Source organism: Oculina patagonica, chromosome 13, assembly GCF_052425735.1.
Source record: "Oculina patagonica isolate OP01 chromosome 13, crgOcupat, whole genome shotgun sequence".
NCBI lineage: Eukaryota > Metazoa > Cnidaria > Anthozoa > Scleractinia > Oculinidae > Oculina > Oculina patagonica.
In genome coordinates, this window is record NC_135770.1 from 28,547,466 (window position 1) to 28,570,179 (window position 22,714).

At 39.9% G+C, this 22,714-nt stretch overlaps 1 protein-coding gene across 5 annotated transcripts in view; it reads left to right on the plus strand.

The window, feature by feature from the left end:
• The window catches only part of LOC144635718 (delta-like protein 1), a 36,943-nt gene that overhangs the window by 5,491 nt on the left and 8,738 nt on the right, over positions 1-22,714 (plus strand). For 2 of the 5 annotated variants that reach the window (XM_078494797.1, XM_078494800.1), the window contains exons 2-6: positions 12,819-13,033; positions 14,304-14,582; positions 16,164-16,200; positions 19,581-19,844; positions 22,315-22,372. In XM_078494797.1, the coding sequence (XP_078350923.1) occupies positions 12,923-13,033; positions 14,304-14,582; positions 16,164-16,200; positions 19,581-19,844; positions 22,315-22,372 (749 nt within the window). In that variant the 5' untranslated portion in view covers positions 12,819-12,922. Of the gene's footprint in view, positions 1-1,246; positions 1,506-6,625; positions 6,762-10,562; positions 11,914-12,818; positions 13,034-14,303; positions 14,583-16,163; positions 16,201-19,580; positions 19,845-22,314; positions 22,373-22,714 lie in introns of those variants that run through there. The other 3 variants (XM_078494798.1, XM_078494796.1, XM_078494799.1) reach the window with 3 other exon arrangements.

Here is a 22,714-nt window from a genome sequence, read left to right on the forward strand (position 1 = left end):
ATCGAACGTTCGTAAACTCGAGCTCCCGCTGTTCGTGAATCTGCACCGGTCGCAAGTAAAGAAACATGCATTGTTTCAAGACATGCGATTTTTTTGTTTTATTGTTTTCTCGCTGACAAATGACCAGTGACGGCTTTGTTTCGGGGACAGGTTTTATGAAACCGATTTGTTCAACTTTTTTGGGCGTGGTAAATAGAGCGCGATTTTAATTATCTTAATTTATTGGATGAACGCAAACTGTAAAAGCCGCCTCGTGTTATAGTTCACTGTTGACTGCACTTGTACACCTTGCAAATTAGTTTCACATAACTGATTATTAATCACTTGCCATTGTTAATGTTAACTTCATTATAATTAGTATTAGTAATTGAATCCTGGAGGTGCAAAACGCATTTAGAGTCGCCAATCTGTGTTTCTTCTGCTTGCTAATGGTTAAAGTTGTGCACAAAATGGTATACCCTGCTTAAATAATCTCTCTTGGCATAAAAACTTCAAATTGCTATGCATCTAAATCATGCTTGAATTCAGCCTCTTCTATCGTTTTGCATGCCTATTATGATGACTATGTTGACCATGAGTCGTCATCATGGCTACGACACCATCCACCCTCTAGGTGGGCACAGCAGTTAAACGCTAAGGGAGCAATCAACGTCATTTTTCTTGTTAATGAATTCTCAGACAAACAAACGACAAGTAAAAAGTCACCAAAATAAAAGTCATCAACTTGGATTGAGAATACTATCTGATGTACCGAAAAATTCTCTGAACTAACATTCATATAAATGCAATGAGAAATCAGAATCCATATTTCGTTAAACTTGAGAGTGTTAGGGATAATTCCATGATTTTGGCATTTGTTATATAAGTTAAGGACGTTTTGCAGCTGACGCGGTTATAACTGATTGCATCACCAAAGTTAATCAAAGCACGCTTTTTGTTATAATCTAACCTACAAAACCGCATAACCAGCATGGATGCGGTCGAGAAATTTCAAATGCTTTTTGTTTCGGTGGAATAAACTAAATCGAACAGTTAATACTCCCAAAACATTTTTTAAGATTTTTTTTCTTCAAATTTATATCATCAATGCCCAACATTAAGGGCAATGCTGGATTTTTAGCCGTTCAAATTCATCCGTTCCATATTAGCATTATCTCGTGCCACCCGCTCAATTCCACCACAAAACAGCCATAATGCAGACCGCCAAGCCGTGAATAACGCGCGTTGTGATTGTCTGTGCTTAGCGCCTCATTTTGTTTACCCCGAGGTGTAACTTATTGCGCCCGCGATCCATCCGGTCGGCGAGTCTCTCTCTTTCGCGACTGGTCCGTATGTATACCATTTATCCACTCGTCAAGAATATTGTCGCAAACACTTGTTCCCCGGGCTACACAGGGTGTTTTCATATAAATTACAATTCCATGATGGCGTAACCTAAACGGGAAGATACGCTCAACGCACATTTGCGCACGACCCAGGAGCATCATGTGGACTTTGTATTTCAAGTAAGTGCAGGGCGCGTTTTTCACCGGTGGAGGTTGCTTGCATTTCCGCGAGTTTTCTGCCCGAGATGGCTGCATACGTTTATCGCAGCAGCTAAGTTAATTTTGCAAGATGTTTGCACGGTGCTCGGTGCGTTTGGTTAAGGCGCAGAGCATCGTTAACGAAAATGCAAGCAACTTCGATTTATTACCGTCTTTACACGTGTGGTAGACCTGTAACGCCAAAACAACCGGGTTTGAATCCTTGTTGTTTGTCGCTTTTTCGATTTCATATTCTAGAATGTAATGGAAATGAGCAAAAAATTCTAATCACGTACAGTTTCATCAGGCGAATGTAAATTTTTGTATTTGTTCATGGTCGACAGATATCTTAAATTTGTCAAGGTGTATTTCTTCCTTTGCGGCGATAATTTCTTCGCTTGAATTGATACACGTGTAGGTCGCACCATTTTTGAAAGCTCAATATTCATTATTTCTTTTTCCGTCTTTTTATTTCTTTTTTTGTGTGTGATATTCGACTGTTGAACGAAAGCAAAGTTGGTTTCATTAATCTCTGTCGTATTCCGTTTTTTAAACAGAACATTCTCACTCACTGTCGTAATTTGCGTATTCCACCAACAAATATTGAACTGGTTGTCGAAGAAGAACAAATTTAGTGGCTAGTGATTTGTCTCGAAACAGGATAAGCCCTAGCTATCAGACGAATCCTTGGTGAACCTTTATACAGCCAGATTCGTCATTTGACAAACGTTTAGCAATTAAAGTTTCGAAAAAAAGCGCAAAATCACAATCTACATCAGTGACATTATGTTCGTTTTGAGAACATATGCAAATGATACTTCTTTGTTTTACTAGAACATTTCCTTGTTCACAACATTCAGCGTTTAAGTCCTGCTCTCGACAAATCTATTTGCTCTCGAAAGTTATGCTTAAAAATGATCTATTTTTAAATCAGTGAGTGATTGAATTTCATTACCTACACATTTCACTCCAAATGAATTTATTTGCTCTAAATTTATAATACGTACGTATTTTACATGACACTACTCGTTGATAGAGGTAGCCAAGAAAACTTCCGACGGCCACTGTAAAAATTTGCATACCAGCTGGCCCTAAAGAAAAATAAGAATAACAACGTGGGAAACTCATAGAATGCCCGCATTTGTATGCTTATTTCTTGGCACGTGTTAGCGAAATCGTCGCAGAGAACTTTCGGGGTGAAATGTTCACGGAAATCCAACGTTCCCTCTTTCGACAAGTGGAAACTCGATCGGCCTTATGATCTCAAATCTGCGAGAAGACAAAGATACAATACATTTTGCAATATTTATAGTGTTTGTAGCCCCTCTTAAAGCTTAGGTATTATTTATTTTAAAGCATTTCAGTACTGCAATAAAAAAGCTTTCGTTTAAGCCGCTTGAGATTATTTTTCGAAGACAGGTTTACTTTTTCTTTAACGGTTCGCAATTTTGCCGTTGGGCACGTTCAGTATTCACAATAAAGATGATCGATTCTGTTCTAACCATGATGTAATGTGTACGCCCCTTTTATTGCCTGACAAAACCCACCGTCTACGATGTACGGGGCCGTTTTGTGTAGAAAATGTATCAATGGCCCCGAAGATGCAAATACAACCTGCTAGGTTAATAATAGGAACCATGAAGGGAACGGGAGCGCTGGATAGGATCGAGCCCTCGCCGAGCAGGTGCCACGGACAGCTTAAAATAAGTCAAGCGTAGACCTCCCACCCCTGAAGCTGAATTCAAAAAAGAAAAACATTTTAAGTGCTGTAAAAACGTTTACAAAAAACCTTTGTCGGAACAAATTGGATTTTGCTGTCACAATCGTGAATTGGTGAAAAAAATGGCGAAAACAAAAATAACTAATTAAGCGATTAGGAGTAACGCTGGTTTGTGTTGTCGCGTTTACCGTGTTATTGGCTATGAAACACGTCGCTCTCGTGGAGTTTCTAATTACAACCGAGAGGAACAAGGGCATCGTTTTGGGCGCATAGTATTTATATCGCTGATGTATTTCATAAACTATGAGATTGTTTGGCAGTATTGGGTTTAAGGCCCTGAGGGACCCCTGCCGTTCTCAATTTTGTCTCGACACGAAATTAGCTTTTTTGCGTAAACATACTAGCCATGGAACTTAAGAGGAATTTGCGCTTGCTGTTTGCCAGGTCTCGTTATTACATGCACACCTACGAGAATATTAAATAGCCTAATAACATGTAAGCTCCTAGGTAACGGCCAGCGGCGGCGACCTGATAATATATATCTTCACCATTCAAATTATACTGTATAATTTTGCTATGATTTTAGTAAATTTCTAATAGTAAGACGTCGAAAAACTTTCTTGCTACACGAGAACGCTAGGCCCGGTTGAAATATCACTGGAAATGAGGTAAAGAATTATCTTTTTTAGTCATTTGTACACGTCAGAAAGGAAGCTAACAAACTATTATGTTTTAAGCCTGGAATAAAGACATTGAGTTTTAATTACTCGTGTGAAAAAGGAAAACCTTCGGTTAACAAGTAAAATGTGCTCGATTTGTTGTTAGTGAATAGTCAATGAAATAGTCTCGTCATGGTTTACATCGAATCATTATTATTCCAGTTTAAAAATAGATCGTTTATTACCGACCATCATGAAGCTACTTCAGTAAATATAAAATCCTAAATATACTCAATATAAAATCCTTTAAAGATTGATTGCGATTAACAGTTATAGATAAAATATATATTATTGCTACTCAGTCCTATTTTTATCTTAACTCTGAATTTTTACGTTTCAATTTTCGTATATTGTTTATCGCAGTGGAAACGCATAAATTTAGAAATGTGCTTCTTACGATTACAGCAATTGAACGGACTTGATTTCTATTAACTCGTTAACACAGTGACTTCGCCGTCATCAAGCACCATAAAATCGATTATGATGTGCGCTAAGAAATGTTTTGATATTTCTTTGGGGATAAAAGATATTAAACTGTCGTATACAGAAAGGCGGAGATGATTTTAGTGCTTCCTATGACATTTTCAAAAACTATTGTTCACGGCCAAATTAAAGTCCATTTGCTTGACTCAGTAAAGAAGACTAAATTGTTCTATTTGTTTTGCCTCGCTTTTTTCTTCTGTTAATTTTTTTTCTCAGTGAGTTGCAAAGCGATGATCACGACGTGAAACAGTAGTACTTAGATTTGAGTGTTTTTTCCTGTTTTTGTGTTCTTTCCTCGACCGTGTTTTTCCTGTTTTTTATTTCTTTCCTCAACAACATTCAGCCCACACAGATGCTTATCTTTTTTTTAGCACTGTGATTATTGTTCTTCGACTTCTTCGTTTCCTTCGTTTTTGGTCATTTCATAGTCAACGCGGACTGAATAACGATTTTCACCTTTTCGCTGTTTATTCTAATTGTTCTAAATAGTACTTTTCAATGTGTTTATTTACGCAAGAGAAATCTCTTCGTAAATGTAAATAGTTACGAATTCTGGTTGGTAACCGTTAGCAGCTAAATCAAGGGAAATTGCAGAAATTACTAAGGGGAGTGGGTTGGAAGACGAATCTCAAAAAGACAGAAGTCTGGAGTCTCTCACAGTGTATTTTAACTTTTCCCTACGTCTTTTCTTGTTATTTAAATGGATGGTTAGTGGAGGCGGGAAGGGGGGGGGGGGGGGAGGGTCAGTGAAACGAAACGGATACGGTTACTGTACTAGTGTTTTTTTTTTTGTACTGAATTTTTGGCGGTTAGGAAACGATAACCGAGCTTGTAACAAATGAATTTGCACCTCTCGCATAAACAGGTTTTGGTAAACAGGCTGTGAAATCTAAAATGCACTAGGCTTACTGTGTATAGAGCTTTTCAAGTCGACACTCTCGTGTAGTTTTGCCCCGTTTAACAGCAAAACATGAAAACACCAGAATCATAAGGTTTGCAAGAAAGTAAAAAATACAGAAAAAACCGCCCTGTGAACGAGTGAAAAGGAAGGTAAACAAAGAGCAAAGATCTTTAAAAGTTTGCGGCAAAAACCATCAAACCAAAAAAGTGACTGTAGATGAAGGGGAAATTGGAAGAACAGAGCACAAGTAGAGGGGGGGGGGGGGGGGAGGACCAAAGGGGGGATAGCGAGTCGAACCTAGGCCAAGACCTTCCGCATATAGGCCGGGTGCTTTATTAGCGGTCATTAGCCACGGAGGTCAGTACATGGAGACTTATGGCATGCTAGGGCATTTTAATACTAGGTTCATATGTGACACGTGCCCTTTACACTGCTAGAATCAACAAATATCCAAAGCTTCCTGTAATTGCTTTGTTTTTGGACTCATTAGTTTAAAATTCTAAACTCTTTCAAGCCTTGACATTCTAATTTTCGCTGTGAAATGGGATCAAAACGAAAGTTCCTGTAGACATGTCTAAACTGAACACCCTAAGTGAATGCTGTTTGTATAATTCATAGTTCTCGAAACGGCATATTTACCCAGGCCTACTTCACTATTTATAAACTACTTACTAACCGCTTGGTGGTCGTGTTTGCTTGTGTTTACAATACTTTCTTCATTAGCATGGTTTAATACGCCGATAAGAGCCTGTTGAACTATTTTAATATTTTGTATTCCAGGTATTCGAATTTAGTAGCTGATATTATAAAACGTTTAAGGTTACGAAGGATTTGATACATGAATTTGAGGCGGGAACTTCGTGTGATTTTGGCTTTCGTGTAGAGAAAGGTTCATACGATATATCCAAGAGAACATGAGTAAAATGGTATCTCAATGTTGCAATTCACGTCACTAACAAAGGAAGGAAGGAAGTTTATAAATGCAATTCATAACTAGTTAGCTTCCGGAGAAAGCGATAAAAAATAATGTAATTACCTGCAATAAATGTCCACAGTTTCTCCACAAAAACAGACCAACAAGCTCAATTACCTTGAAGCAATTACATGTGACTGCAAATGAAGAAAATGGAGTATAAACTGCTCAAAAGACAAAAAAGCGAGTGTTACGAAATTTGTTCCGATCTGCGTTGTAAACTGTGTAGCCGCGTCGGAGTTTTGGCGGGAAAACCGACGCGGCTGCACAGTGTGTGGCGGGAGTTTGTACGAAGCCTGAACGAGACAGACAGCCTTCAGTCAGCGGACGACAAACAAGATTTACGAGAGGGTTTCAATTTCAAACTTCATGTTATCATTGAATTATTGTTCAGTTATGACGAAGCCTTGATGGAATATTAGAGCTGGAAATCGAAAACAAGGTATTCAGTAAGTTAATAGCTTTTTTTTATGTAATTTCATTCGTTAATATCGAGCGCGATTAGCTGAATTGAAGCGCTCTCACCAACCGTTAGTGTTGGAGTGAAATGTGCTAAATCTATTACAGTCATCACATGAAAGCTGTAGCAGGATTTGAAGGCACATATTTGCATAAATCGTATAGCATTGTAGCGATTAACAGTGGATGCAGAAGTATTATCGAGTATTGTTATTCATACAAGGCAAAAACGTCAACGGAAGAGTTTTAATACCTTAAACGTGCACGAAAACAACATCTTGCGGCTTGCTTCGCAAATACAAATATTATTGTTCTTTACTTTCCATAAAACAACAAAACCACGACGTAGGGTTACAAAATCATTTTAGTTTATAGTCCTAAAGAATGCCGAGGTCTCGAAGTGACCTTAAATTAAATGTTCCTCTTGACCGTTTTAAGCAGCGAGGTTTATGATGGCGGGTTGTTGTTGTTTTTCGGAGCGTGTGGCCCTCCCAAACAAATGTCTATTTCTTTAAAGATTTTAGATACGATTCAGATCAAGGAGTTCTTTTAAAAAATTAATGCACGTCTAAAGCTAAGACCAATGATATAGGAAGGAAAAGAACTTCAAATTTGCCCGGTCTCGACCATTGCACAAGAAAGGTTTTGTCTTCGAACTGAATTTGATCGTGGTTATATCTACAAATTAAAACATGATGGCATCGTCAAATAAAGACCTGGCAATTTATTACTAACTTCCTCATTAGCATTATCAACTTGACAAGAAGCAGAGCTGAACTTGAAAATAAAAAACATCTGCTAAATAGGCTACAGTGGGAGTGTGATCTCAAAAAAATTCTACGCACGGTCTTCGCACGTTAAATTTTATTTCGGGTGGAAAAATTTCTGGATTAGTTCAAGGTATTCAGTTTTCCTGGTCGGAATGATCAAGCTGTTCTTCATCCTAGCCGTTAAATGGCTGAGAAAATCCAGAGGAAAAAACCTAAATATTTAGTGGTCAGGTGTTAAAACCGCAGTGTTAGCCGGGACCCCTGTGGATGGAGTGATGTTTCCGCGGTAGGCATACAAAAAGCGCTAACTGGCAATTCTTTCGTAAAGATTAGTTTCCTGTATTACCAATTTGAAGACATTACATGAAAGTTGAAGTATCATTTAGTAGCCGATAACAAAACGGGTCATTGCTCGCCGTGAAAATCGACGCACTTTCTAAAATTAAAACCACATCTCACGTGTTAGGGTGTGACGTGATCACGTGAGACTACAATGGACTGGAAATAAATTCGGCACTTTTGAATCAGAAAACATCTTGCGCAAATCAGTGTCAAATCTTATCAAGTATTTGTAATACCTGTCTAGTCCTGCTAAACGAAACAGCTAATTGATCAGATAACAAGTGTTTAAGGTAGCCCTACCATCGTATGTAAGCTTTCCCACAGCCTAGCAGAGCCGGCGGACCACCATGTTAGCATTGTTACAAAGTTTTCTGGAATGGATTCGTGGGCGCTTAGCGAGACCGGAAAGTCTGTCTTTTGTCAAAATTAATGGTCATTAATTTTCCAGCCAAGCATTTTTGGGCTGATATCTGTCGAGATAACGATCAAAAACTCTAGTAATCTCGGTATATAGTAGGCCATAATTGGATGCGAAAGGAAACCAAATTGAGTCCGGTATTACAGAAGTTGTGTGCGGTCTGGGACGAGTTGGTTTTTCTAGAAGTACAGTACTCTATCGATGTCTTTCCAACTCTAACCTCTTGTCAACTGGAGATAGTCCATTCTTGAACACCACATGGTGTGGATTTGCTTCAAGCAGTTTGGCGGTCAAATTTCTGTTTAGGAGTTTAATACCTCACTGTTTTGAGTTTTTTCCGGTCTAAATGAGTTGAAAACGAGTCAGTGTGATGTTGGTTGGTAATTGTGTTATTTCTGAAAACACAAGTGAGACCTTGCACGCGACTAAAATTGTACAACAACAAAATTGGAAAAGCGAATTTACAGGTACGTAAGATATCTTTCCTTTAATGATTTTCTATTTTCTAAGTTTTGCAACTTCGAACCGTTCTATATGCAAAGATTTCGACAAAATTCAGCTGTTAACTCACAAAGTAAAGAAAGCCTCTTTTGCGTCCAAGCAGATTTATGAGGAATTTAGGGGGCGTCGGTTAGATTCCTGCAGGGGCTATCAAAATACGTTATCTTCGTTTATAAACACACTCTTCTTTAGAAAGCGTGCGTCCATGCTAATTGCTGTCGTTTAAGCAAAATTCTGAGTATACTTAAGATTATTGGCATCGATAGGCGTTTCATAAAAAGCTCGGTCAACTGTTTACAAACAGCTGAGCTATTTCTGACTCATTGTTCCGTGGGGGTCGGTGCGTGTTAAGCTGTGTAATTAAGGAGGGTGGGGCAGGGCGGAGCTTTTTTTTTGTATTCCTCGAGGGAAAATTCCGCCTTACTCACATCATTTGCCTTTGTATTCTCATTGCACAAGCGGTTAGGCATGCACCTCATGTATACAGCACATCTGGTTTTAAACAGAATTTTATTATTCTAGGTGTTTTTGAAAAACAAAACTATCTTTGTCAAAATATCAGCATTTCGTGCAGGACTGAATGTATCCTTTTCGGATCATATTTTATCACATCGCTATTTGAGCTGATTTACCGTTTATGGAAAATAACAGGCAAAATATCACTGAATTAAAGCGTTTCTTGAGCAAACGAAGTAAAACTGATGTATATTAACATATTGATCAGCAAATAACTTCTTTTGGAGTATTAAACACTAAATTTTCGGCATCTTATTTATTTTTAAAAAATATTGATTATAACACACCTATTTAGTTTCGTACGTGTTATTTATTGCCGATTTTTCTCTAAAAAGTATTTCTCTATTTAAAAATTATTTATTCAAACACACGAAAAAAGACTAATTTGAAAGGATCAATTATCCGAGAAACGTCTCACAAACAAACTAAACTAAATGATCAACAAGTGGAAATTTCTATCCACACCGCAATCCGCAAGTGTTTTCTCTTCAAACGTGAAAAACCACGGCAACGTAAATACACAAGTTGACACTTAGCGTTTTTTAATTGAATAAGGAGGCTCAGTGTAAAGGGAATATAATATAGCTACGGTAGACAAAAATGGTAGTGCCCTTCGCACGTAATCTGAACGGAACACGATAAATTATAAGGGAACTCCAAAGCGTACTCGCCGCCATCTTGAAAATTCCACAACAGCAACAGTGGCTTGTAGTCTCCTAGCGTGTTCCGGTAGTTGGGGAACAGCGCAAAAACGGTATAAGCGCGAAGACCAGCGAGTGATTTTTCGCTCGCCGTTTGTCGTACTGCTTCCCAACTATTAAACCGAAAGCCCGGAATAGGCTTGTTAGTCTTCTTTGCGGCGATGTTAGGGCTCGTCACGCAAGAGCGTTGCGTGACGGGGCAAGGAGACAACAGTGCGCACATGCCAGACACGGGATGGAGTGATTTCCCCTCCGGAAAATCGGGGAACGCAGGGTGCATCTCTTAACACCCCGGGCTTGTCTAGAATGGGCAATTTATCGGCGCGTGCTTCATCCACGGTGGTCCCAAACGTCATGGCCTGTTTTCAAAATCTTCACACTGCTGACGTACTTCTGGCCAATCAGAACACGGTACGACCGGAATCAAGCTGCGGCAGACGTTGGCATTTTGTTTGTTTTAATTACTCGGGATTCCTAATTGCTCGCTTACCGCTGGATTATTTGGATTGCGAAAATATTTGCTTTGGAAGCATATCTTTACGATTTAGGGGCTCCTTGTTGCGGTTTTTTTCTTCAGCAACAGCAGGAAACTGCAAAGATCACACCGGGAAAACCAAGTCGAAAGGTCACCGATGTTAGTATTGCTCCAATAACAAAATGGCCAATCGATTGTATCTGCTTATCTCGGTTTACCAGGGCTTTATAGTCCGTAGTTCGCAAATTTTACTCGGGGAATGTTACGATGCATGTGCTCGCTGTCGACGTTTATACGCCCGCGTTTTGTCCTAAATTTAACCAAAACGCGCGGGTGGTCTCTTTAGAGAAACCTCAAAGCCCTGATCAAAGTCCTCGCGAAGCCGGACAAGTAACGAGACGAAAAACACATTTTACACGGGCATGACCCGCTTGAACGACCGCATGGGAGAAAGAATTAATATGGAATCCCACGCGTTCACTTAGGTAATGATCCTAGAATAGACTGTCAGATGAATGGAAAAGTTAAGTATTCGCTGACCTGTGCATAGATTTGCTTGACTGCATTTCGCCTCGTCTGCTAATTTATGCTTTCTTGATCGCAAGGAAAAAAATACGTACACAGTATTTAACGCTGGTGTAAGCCCAGCAGTATCGTATCGACGCCGTTTGGGCAACGCTAAGAATTCATTTGTGCTCTCAGATTTAGCCCACTCGTCGATTTATCACCCGTGACAGCGATCAAAAGATTAGCAGAACAACTCACTCACTCGGCCCTCGGGTCGGCCGCGGTGTAGCTCTTCGCAAATTTCTAGCGCAGAAATCAAAGTCGTTTATCCTTGATTCAGCGGATCTCTGCACGAAACGCGCCTTAGCGAGGTGAGTGAGTGTAAACTACGGATATATTTCACACGACAATGTAATCCTGTTATTAGGCCAAAAAACATTGTTTAGAAAACGAAACTGAAGAACAAGATTAGCGACAATAAAACCACCTTTTGTGCCCGCCAGTCCATTAGAATCTTTCTTTATCTGTTTCACGTTGGTGACAAAGGACGTAAACAAATTGATCGTGTGAACTAGTCGCGCTTCGCTGCCTCATCGGAAAAATATTCCCATCAAGCCACGTCTTAAAATGATCTCTGACGAAAATTGTTCTCAAAAGAATTCATGGGGAGTCCCCCACCCCTTACGCATTATTACGCTGCACAGAATCATTGTATCTGTTGCATCACTGGTGGGTTGACAACAGTCTGGGCCGCGGGCCACCTTATCTAGTTTAGATGTGAATCAGTGAAGGACGTAGCTCAATGAACGACTCATGGACTTGGTTGACTCTTTAAACTGTTTTGGCTACGAGAATTTGGCTTTGAATGTGAACAAATTCTGTGATTCCACGCGGCGGGGAATTTGGTGAGTAGCGCTAAGTCTCTCTCTCTCGCGCGCGCCTTATGAATGAAGCTCTACACTGTTATTTATCTGCTGGTATCTCGATATTATCTTGCGCATTCGTTCTCGCCACAAAGGAAACAGTATCATAGAGAAAGGACGACCAATTTAATTCAATCGATTTTTAGCCTGTTAGAGGTTTTGGCATTTCCGAGTAAAATCAGCATAGAAAGTCGTTTCAAACGCAGTCCATTGTGTGAGGTTTCCTGTATCACTAGAAATAACGAAAAATCAGCGATAATATTACCACGATGGTGCGATAATTGAAACATTTAAGGATACATAAGCGCAAGATATCGACCAAACAGTCCGATTTCAATGGTTTTCGCTTTCACGAAGTAGAAATTATGTGGTAGTTAATATATTTTTGTTTTTTTTCCGTTGGCATGCTTTGTTGGGTCGACAAGCCCCTACATGTCCTTTTCGCTACTGCTACCGCGAGGGGGCCATCTGTGATCCCGGGGGTTGGATTTCTACACAATAATCATCGGCCTTTGACTTGTTTAATGAAACCATTGTCTTCAGTTACCAGCTCCGTCTCAAGCGCAATAGAAGCACTTTGAAAGAAGTCCCGAAAGAATTCGCTGTTATTCTCGCACTCAATACGTCAAAGCCGCAGGGATTGTCTGAGATAACACTTTGTGTACCTTTCAAATCAAGCAGCCGTGAACATTCAACATAATAGCGCGAACACCTTGCAAGCATACGTTGCGTTACGCGACTTCCAATCGAGCTTGACGGGCTGGTGGAGATCATGAAGATTGTCTTCCGCTTTCCAGTTAGATGATGACATTTGACAACTGGCCCGTTAAGGAAGCTCATATTTACGTAACCAAAATTTAATCGCGATTATCTGAATGCTCTTTCAGGCTGAGCCGTGAGAAAACCGACGCACGACAATCACACAAACCGCTCGAGTGGGTTTTACCACACTCCGTGAAGATTACACTTTAATGAGTTGGGCACGAAACTCATGCATTTGAGATACTTCACTCGGCATTCACTGGCCGCATTTGTGAAAGGAATACAGCGCCCAAACCTTGGAGTTCTTGTGATTTTACTTTTGGCTGCAACGCTGCCTCACGTGAGTAGAACATCTTTTATTATTATATGGAAAATTGTGAACATGTTCACTTAGCATTTGTTTTAATGACAAGCCTCCGTTCCGTTTCATTTGACAATAATAGTGGTTTTGTTGGTAGATCTGCGTAATTTTTTAATCACAGTTGTTAGCTCCGGTCAAGCTTGGATTGTTCATTTGAATAGATCAACGTATTAGGAACCAATTGATCAAGAACCCTGAGATATCTTTCTCATAAATTAACCCATTCAGTCATTTTTCGCACCTTTAATCGACAGCAAGATTTTATCTACCTCAGCTCAACCCACAGAAAACACGCTAGGACCCCTTTGTTTTTTCCTCGGGTCAGGTATAAAGCAATCCTTACAAAACTCTTAATGAACTTCATGCAGCGATTTCTCTTAAAAAGTACTTCACTGAAGAATGGAAAACAGCAGCGCGCGCTGTCGGAGACACGCGCGCGTTCCACGCGCAGCGATGTTTCCATTTGGCGGATATTTCGTTTGTATTTGGAATTTCCTGTTGTTGAAGTACAAATTTTTATTCAAATAAAACCTGACGTCACCTAGGCGGACAAGCAAATATACAGGATCAGTAAAAACTTATTATTTTCAAGGGATGCTCGACGCAGTATCGAAACTGAATAGTTGCCACTATGCCTTATCAGTTAATACGGTTGACAAGGCACGCAACTAGTAATTATCATGAATTATTGACTCACTGTGCTGGCTCGGAAAAAATTCCTTTTAGTGTAAAAGCTTTCTGTTTTTGTTTTCTTTTTCAGGCTGTTTTTGTTTTTTAATAAGGTGGCTCGCGTATTTCAATCAACACTTGTTAACGCGGCAAAAAGACTTACGAAGATAAAGAATTCTTTGCACGATAAAGCTCCCTCGAGACACTTCTTTAACTTTCATTTTGATTAGACGTCGTAGAGCTGTAAAAATTGCTTCGTTATTAACCTTTGACTTGGGATTGCGTTTTACAATTCAAATTAAGCAAAGGGGGATGAGTAAACCACTACACGTAAATAAAATTCATACGATTTCTTTTGACATGCACAACTTTGTCTTCCCTCTATCCTGTTATGGTTGTGAATGATCTTGATCACATCTTCCAGAATGACTGATCGAGGTATAATCACAGCTTGTCGAAAATCTACGAGAAGTTACTTATCCCGCCTTAATTCACATGTAAACATTGCTTAGTTACTTGCCCCCGGGTGAGGGATAGGGCCGGACACATGTATACATTGCTCTTTTATCAATACTTTCAGACTCGGGCAACGGGAATGTTCGAAGTCCGATTTTTGGACTACACGAATCCCGGGCATAGGACCGTGCAGATGGCATGCTGCAGTGGTCAAGAGGTAGAGGGGAGCTGCTCATCCCCCTGCAGCACATTCTTCAGTGTCTGCGTTCGGCCCTTGACCGATGATTCAGCCTCCTGCTTCTTTGGACAGAAGACCTCGGACGTTTTGGGGAACGGTTCGTTTGCTATCCCGTCAAACAGTCTTCTACAGATCCCTTGGCCGAACACACTGCAATCATGGCCGGTAAGACAGATCCCACGTTAAATTTAACTTTTTTGTAACAAGTCAATACCTGGTTTATTTATTGCTCTTGGAGTAAAATATCATTCACACTCAGTGCTTTTGAACCGCTGCACCCATCCGGATCGAAATTACGAGTAATAACCCTATTTTGAGATTTTGATAATTGAGGTCAATCAGTAGTTTTCCTACTTCTTTTCCTGCTTAAAACCATTTAATGCAACACAATATAGTTAGACTAATTTCCGTTTGTGAAATAAATAAAGAGTTTCGATCTTGTGTGGGAAATTTCGGTTTCGAAGTTCGCGCGATTCTTAAGTATCACTAACAAGTGCCGCATGTCAAAGTATTTTCTTGTTTTATGAATAGTTTCGTAAATATGCAAAAACAAGGTGTTCCTTTTGGAAAATGAAATAGTTAAAGTATCGCTTATTTAATTTTAATACGAACCGAAACGTCTGGCCTGTGTTGATGCAGTGTGGCGCATTGTTATCACAGAAGGCACCAGGCTCGAAGCGATAAACGAGAGAAGGCGATGAAATGCAGGGGAGACTATCGGACCACCAGGGCTAATTTTCAAGTTTGGTACAATACTGTAAATATCTGTTTTTTCGAGCTTTAAAACAAATTAGATGACGGAAATGAACACGATGTACAATTCCGTTCAGGCAAACGGAAGGATGCCAAACTTGTCGTCTGGCAGTCGAGGAACTGCCGAGGAAACGGAACTAACAGTATACGGAGAATATAAAGACTGAAATTGTAACTTAGCGCTCTTGAGTTTCAGAAACATTATATTAATGGCTCATAACTGGCCCCGTGAAATTCGACCTTTAGATCTTAACTTGACTCTAAAGCTACTGATCCTTAAAAGCGCAAATCCTCGAAATCAGGAAAGACGGGATTGCTGATTTATGTTCTTGCCTATCAGTGCTTTGTAGGGGAGAGAAAAAAAGCGTTTGACATTTGTCAGTGCGCAGCACACGAATGTTTTCTTAAACGGCACAAAAACCAATATTTTTGTGCTATTTTTATATTTTCGGTTATGGTAAAAATTTAAAGTGATAATATTCGGAGAGTTCCGTGAAGTGAAAGATCAAGTAATATCAATGACAAACTCTGGTGTCTGTTTGATGACTGCCATGTTGTTATAAAGGAAACGTTTGTGGCGTTTTCGCAAGCATTCGTTTACTAATAAGCTCAGTTCGCTATGAAGGACCCTAAAGTGTTAAAACTTGGTCACTAATTCTCCTTTTTTTACATAAGCTGAAAATGCAAGCAAATGGATTTTGTCATATCGGAGCAATATAAGACACACAAGAGCTGTTATTTCATTGATAATTACTCGGGCGCGTGCCACAGTTCTCTAAGAATAAGCCTCGCGATTTAGTTGTAAACTTATTAAAGTGCCGGCTTTTAAAGTTTGTTATTAAAATCCCCAGCGTTTTATAGTTATCCTGCTCCCCACTGGGTCTCTGTACGCGCGCTATGATCTAAGCATATCTCTATCCGCGCGCGTGTATTAGTAGGTGTGATGTACTTCATATCTCGCAACTCATTATTCTTGGGTTTTCACTTTTATAGGGGTCATTCTCTCTCTTGGTGGCAGCAAAACACAAAGGTAAGAAAACGTTTTATATATCAGTGTTATAAACTTCATTCAGAGGTTCATCCCGAAGCTTCTAGACTGTAGATTGGTCCTTGCATTGAATTTTCGAATTTCAAACTAAAACAGTTCTGGTATGTTGCTCAGTGGGCTAATAAATGTGCATGTCATGCAGGATTGATGGATCGCGATAACCTTTTAGATTACTAGACATTTTGATGATGGCGCGGATTAAAATAAATTTGCGTCCCATAAGACGGGTCATACCGGCACGCGAGAGGTTATCTCTTACACGCAGATTTTATGAGCGGTGCGGCGATCATTATAGGCCGCTTACAACACTCAGTCAAGAAATCAAATAAGCTAGCGCTGTCGATGACTAGATAGCTATTCAAATCGGGAGATGTAGAGATAACAAGCGGGGGAGTTGTCTAAAATAGGACGTGGGCGCTTCACAGGGCGAGTATTTCTGGTGTGGTTCGGGATAAATTCTTGCCTTCACTTAAGTTAGGCGTACAGCTAGCAAAGAAAAACTCCATTACCGGTAATTGTTAAGCACTCTCCCAGCGGTGTGCTGGAATTTACGCGGATTTAGCAGAAAAAAAATGGCAAAATAACATTTGTTTCCACAAGAAGCCCACGGTGATTATTTGTTTATCTAATTTATCCAGTGTTGACTTAACTCACACGCTAAACACGCGAATCTTTACCCCCAAGATGGTTTTGATGTGTAGCTTAATGCCTTCTTTTAAAACGTTAAAACACTCGTTGTATTAGCAAAGAAAATTCCTTCAGATTATCTATGGTATATCGAATCCGTACTTAGCGCTCTTAACCCTTATGATCGCATCGTGTCGTTTCGCGATAATGGCGAGATAATGATCCCTACACAAACAGCTTACGCCTGAGATCACAAAGAGAAACAAAGAAGCGTAGCTTTTGGAGGGTCAAATGGATTGTAATGTATCGATAACCTTTTGTTCAACTCGTCGTGTCAACGCATTGTTGTGCTGTCTTTCGGGGTGTGTAATGGCTGCCCGTATCACCGCATCGATAAGGTTAATCCTCGCTATTGCCTCGTTATCTTATCTTACATCAAAATATTTGGCTTTAGCTTGGACAAGCCTTCAGAATGGACTCAATTCACTTTTGTTTGTTTCCTATTTTCGGAGCACTCTTGTGTGTGTGTGTCCGTGAGTGAAGCCTAGAAGTTAGTCAAGTGTTCGTTTTTCCAGCGAGTAATCGGCCGGTGCTGAACTTAACTGAAACGAGCAGTTTTGACAGTTTTGTTGTTCGAGATCCGTAGAACCCTTTGCCCTTCGTAACCCCGATTTTTCATACTGTGATCCAAATTTATGGAATTTCCATCAACTAACTGGACCTTGTTTTTTCAGTAAGGTTAATTAGGGACTTCTCTACATTAGCTATCACTCATTATTCCATTTATACAGTTCTATTTGGCATGGGTACCCTTCTTCTCTTGGTACATTTCCGTTTTAGGACGTGAATCGGTGAACCGATACAAACATGTCTGGCGGCTAGAATTTCTAAGTATAATTGTTCATACAGAACTGGGAAATAAAACTATTAAACTCAATAGCCTTAAATAGCGCTTTAAAGCATTATCCTGTACAGGAAAAAAGCAATTACGGGTTTTAAGAGTTTTCAATTTCTTTGGCGCCGCGGCAGATTCAGTTGCCCTGCTCACCCAAAAGAGTGTCATCACGAAATCAATCTCGGCTTTAACACTTTAAAACTTATTCTTTGTGAAGTTTGTTCCTTCCGTACTTGAGTTTCACGAAAGCGGGAAAATCGTCAATTTGTCTGACACTTGGAAAGCGCTCAATTTTTACCGGCAGACGTTTAAACGGTTGGGGGCAAATTCCACCATACAAATGACTGATTTACTTTTTACAATGTATTTTCGCTTCTTCAAAAAAATATTTTTCTCAAATTTGGGAAAACTGCTTATTTTGAGTTGCTGTTTTTAGCCGTGACAATGCTTCTTAAGCTTTCCGTTATAATCCGTGTTTGTCACTGAAACCAAGTCGCGCTGTAAACAACATTAAAAGCATCTTTGGAAAAGTCTTTTACTAAATGACGTTTTCTGGCGCCAAGTCACTTCGCAGGAGGAAGTTGTTTAAAGTAGGCACTTTTTGAAACGGTTGTTTCTATTGTGTATTCATAAACATGATCGTAGACCGGAAAAGAAGTCGAACGAAGTTGTAGGCACTTGTAGGAAGCCGTCAGCTTTTCTGCCTAACATGTGCGCGCAATGTTTGCGTGAATGTTTCAAGACTGGGCAAGTCTTTTGCAGCATTCTTTAGCCCAGGGCTGTCTGTGTAAATTTGTTTATTCAGCTGCCAGGAGGCAGCATCACGCCCCTTCACTTGAAAATTGTTCGAGTACGCATAAGGTTTCCACATGAATCTTGAATCTTGGTCATTCTGAACGCGCCGCTGGTTTGATTACTTGCTTTAATGCGATAATTTGTTTTAGATTGAATCATCATTGTTCAAGCTTAACAAGTGTGTCTGCGGATACTGATGGCTAGCAAAGCAAAACTTCTTCAACTCCCTTAGCATCTGGAATGAGTTAATTTTCAATCGATTAACATTCATTCATAGCTTCAAACGACACCAGTGACTTCATAGAATGGCATTTGGGCAGGACTGCTGCGAACCAGCCGTTACGACTTTGTTTTCACGCATTTCTCAAACAGCGAGACTTGTTCCCTTCAAAAGCTGCGTGCGGCAAGTAGTCAATATCTATTGAACTTTCCTTTCTGTAAACTGTCTCTGGGTAATTCAATTCACGCTGGCGTCTCTGGCGCCAGTGATCGTTTTCCTCGCGAAATCTGGCGAAATAATGGACACTCTAGAGTTTCCGCTTCTAATTAGAAACGCATGCAACTGTGTAAGTGTGATTTCAATCGTGTTTTGCACATTTGAAGTTCACTTGATCTCGATCCATTTTTAGCATGCTGGGCGACTCTCACCCGCTCGTTCGCACACACTCCAGCGACACTCCAAGCCGCTGTTGTTAAACTTTTGTATTGTTTTTAACGCAGTGGTACAACTGTTAATCTCAAATAACGTTTTCTTTTCGTGTCTCACTTTCAAAACTAATTATGCATTCATTATGCACCTTTTGCTGAGCCATAATTGCGCAAGGCGTTCTGTAAACCAATCAGAGTGTAGGTACTGCCTTTTCAACCAATCAAATGCTAATCAAGTTTGCCTTGCGCAGCGTTTCCCGCGCTAAATAGCCATTGGTCGCGCTAGTCACATGTTTGTAAACTTCGAATTTTGATTGGTTTGTTGTACTGTTAGCGGGCGCTCAGTCCTTAGCCGATAACCGCACTAGCTCATAATTCTGTTGTACAACTCTTTCAGGTGTATCATCGTCACTGTTAATCGAACAAGTCGTCGTCAAAAGGCAGTCCCTGTTACCCGGTCCGCAGTGGCACAATGTGAGCCATGTTGGTACAGTCGCAAACATTACCTTCTCCTACCGCGTGATATGCCAACAAAACTACTACGGAGATTCGTGTTCAAAGATCTGTATTCCACGTGATGATCAGTACGGCCATTACACGTGCGACCGCAATGGAACACAAGTCTGTTTACCTGGATGGACAGGGGCGTACTGCGATGAAGGTACTGTTGACTTGTTGAACTGTTTAGTGTCGTACTATGGTTTCTGTGTCATGCCCTGTTGATTAAAATAACCGGCAGTACCTTAGGTGCGAAAGTAAATGGGCATTTTAGCCCTGGTGTAGTACCACGTGTAAAATTATCATCGGAATCGAGGGAAAACCGGCTTCAAAAAATCTTCTTGTTTAGTCGGGAATTACGTTGCAAGGAATTTTAAAAAATAACTTATATTCAATACGTAAGTTACAGTTGTTTAAAAGAAGAAAAAAGCGGAGCTGCTAATTCCAGACAAGTCAAAAGGGCTCTTGGCTCAACTCGAAGAAAAAAAAACCGGGAAAAAACTTACTGAAGTTTCAATGCTTCCCCATCAAAAACTCATAATTTACCGCTCAATCTTCTACTGAAAATGATATGCAGTACTAAAGGGGAACAACCGTGGTACTGATTTCAAATTAATTATCGTGAATTATAGACGTTGTTTAAACTGTACCTGATGTTTCCAGAGCGTGCTTGAGCTCTCACGAAAGCTGTTAAGTTTCTTTAGCTTGTGTTTAGGACAGCCGTTTTAGAGCTTTACTTACCGAGCACCTCACAAAACCGCCTTTCTTGAAGAATATGTTCTTTGTGTAGTTTCAAACTGCGGCCTTTGGCGCTCTTATCAATTCTGCACCGTTCCTACGCGGTCAAAGATTAGATCATGCGCGATTGCGTTTGAGGTGTCCATAGTCCAAACTTCTTCCTGAACAGAAGTATTGTAAAACGAGAAATTCCACAAGCTATAAACGAATTCCACGAAGGATGATTTATTTAGTCTTAAGGGAGATTAGAAAAATATGGTCATGACTTGATAATTACTTTGCCGTTTTGATTTCTAATAAGATACAGAAGGTGCAATTTGCATCAAAGCCTTCGATACTTTCCTTGCAAATCGCTTTCTTCTTTACTCTTTTCTTCGTTCTCGACGACATAGCTGTTTTCTGTAAGCCGGATATATAGATCTCCCTTATTCTAAAATCGCTGTGTGTACGCTAATAAATCCTGATAAATTGTTATCTGTTTATAGTTGCACTTTTATCTTTCTTAAACGTTGATTGTAAAGCAACAATAGTGAGCTTAACTTCGTACAAAAACAGTAATGGATACGAGAGATCAAAACCGAAAATCATCAAGCGAAAAAGGACATACAGTGGTCACGTTATGAATAAAAATTCGTACACTAACAGTCCTTTCCAGTAAAAAAACAGAAATTTGAAATTGTGGGAAATATTCGTCGAGACAGTTCAGTTGGCCTGAGAACTGTGATTAGTATGCGCTCTCACGGTGTTTAACGAAGTGTGGAACCCAAACACCGAATACCACTAGACCGTAAAATCAACAATATTTGTATGTTTCTGCCCGGCTTTGTATTGTTTGAGTTCGTCACTGATGAACACTTGTATATAAAAGAACACGGCAATCTTATTATTGATTGTTGATTAATAACTTAACGTGTGTGCTCACGCTTCGTCACACTGCGCTCAATCAATGGGCCTCCTGCCGGTTGCCGTTATCTGTCAGGACTGTGGTCTTTAGATGCGGCCTTTTCTTGCACAAGTCCTAATTTTAAACGCCGCAATTTGTTTAACATTTCGCACCAGCAGGTGTTGTTGAGATTCTTTTTTTGTGCTGGCAGGAGCGCGTGACAGAGTTGACGCGAGAGGTACACGCGCGTAGATAAACATTGAACGTTAGTGGCTCGTGGCTCGACGTTTTGATTTTGGGCTCGGAAGACTTCGTACGTCGTCGGCGATAATCGTACTAGTCCGAGCTATTTCTCCGGAAATCGATAGTGAAATCGGAAGTTGTACTTTAAAGGAAACACGTTACGGATAACGCATCTTGGAAAGTTTAGCTTGGATTTTTAATTCAATTCTCGTTTTTGTTTCTCAGCAAACTATTACTGATTTTGACTTATTTCGTGGTTTTGAAATATTTGTTATTTTTTTTTTGTTTTTTTGCCTTCGTTTAAATTTTTTTTTATTTTGGTTTCCTTAAATTAATTTAAATACAGACGGCAAAACGTGATTTTGTGTGTGTGATATAGCTGTTTATAAGTCGCCTCTAAATCTGCTTTAAAATTATCTGCAGCAACTCAACTCTTGCGCTGTAGGTTTTTTAATGAAAGCTCTCCTTTTTCTCCCCACCCCACCACCCTTCTCTCTTGCTAAATCCCCTCATCTCCCAGGGACGGCGGAGCTGGGGGGCTGGGGGGGGGGGCTTAGACCCCCCAATATTTTCGAAAAAATAAAGACTCACTAAGAGAAGAGTCTCTAAACCCCCCCACTTTAAGTCACTAGGCAGCCTCTCCCTACCCCCCATTGGAAAAAATACTCCGCGGTCCCTGTCTCTCCCCTCTCATCCCATCGTTATACAGCATTTCTCGAGATATATTTTCTTTATTGTTTCTGATCATATTTTTCTTTTTTCTTTTCAGCTATTTGTGAGGGATGTGACCTCAGACATGCATCCTGCCCCAGGCCTAACCGCTGCGTGTAAGACAATATTTCTTAAACTTTTGTTGACTCGAATTTTGCATAACAACGGTAGACATACTAGCCGTGCATTTACAATTACTGCTCTAGATTGTTATAGCAAATCTTGATTATTGTTACTTATTTTCTGGTTTTTTTTTTTTTTTTTTATTTTTTTTTTTTTTTTTTTTTTTTCCCACCTTACCCAAAAAAAAATATTAAAAGCAAATCCCACAAGGATTCCCACAATTATATCTATCAGATGTTAACCTTTTTAAGCTCTATAATGAGACCTGAGCTTAAACTGGGGAATCAGTGGTCTTTTACCTGCTAGCATCCCTGAGCCCAAGTCTTCAAAGGGTG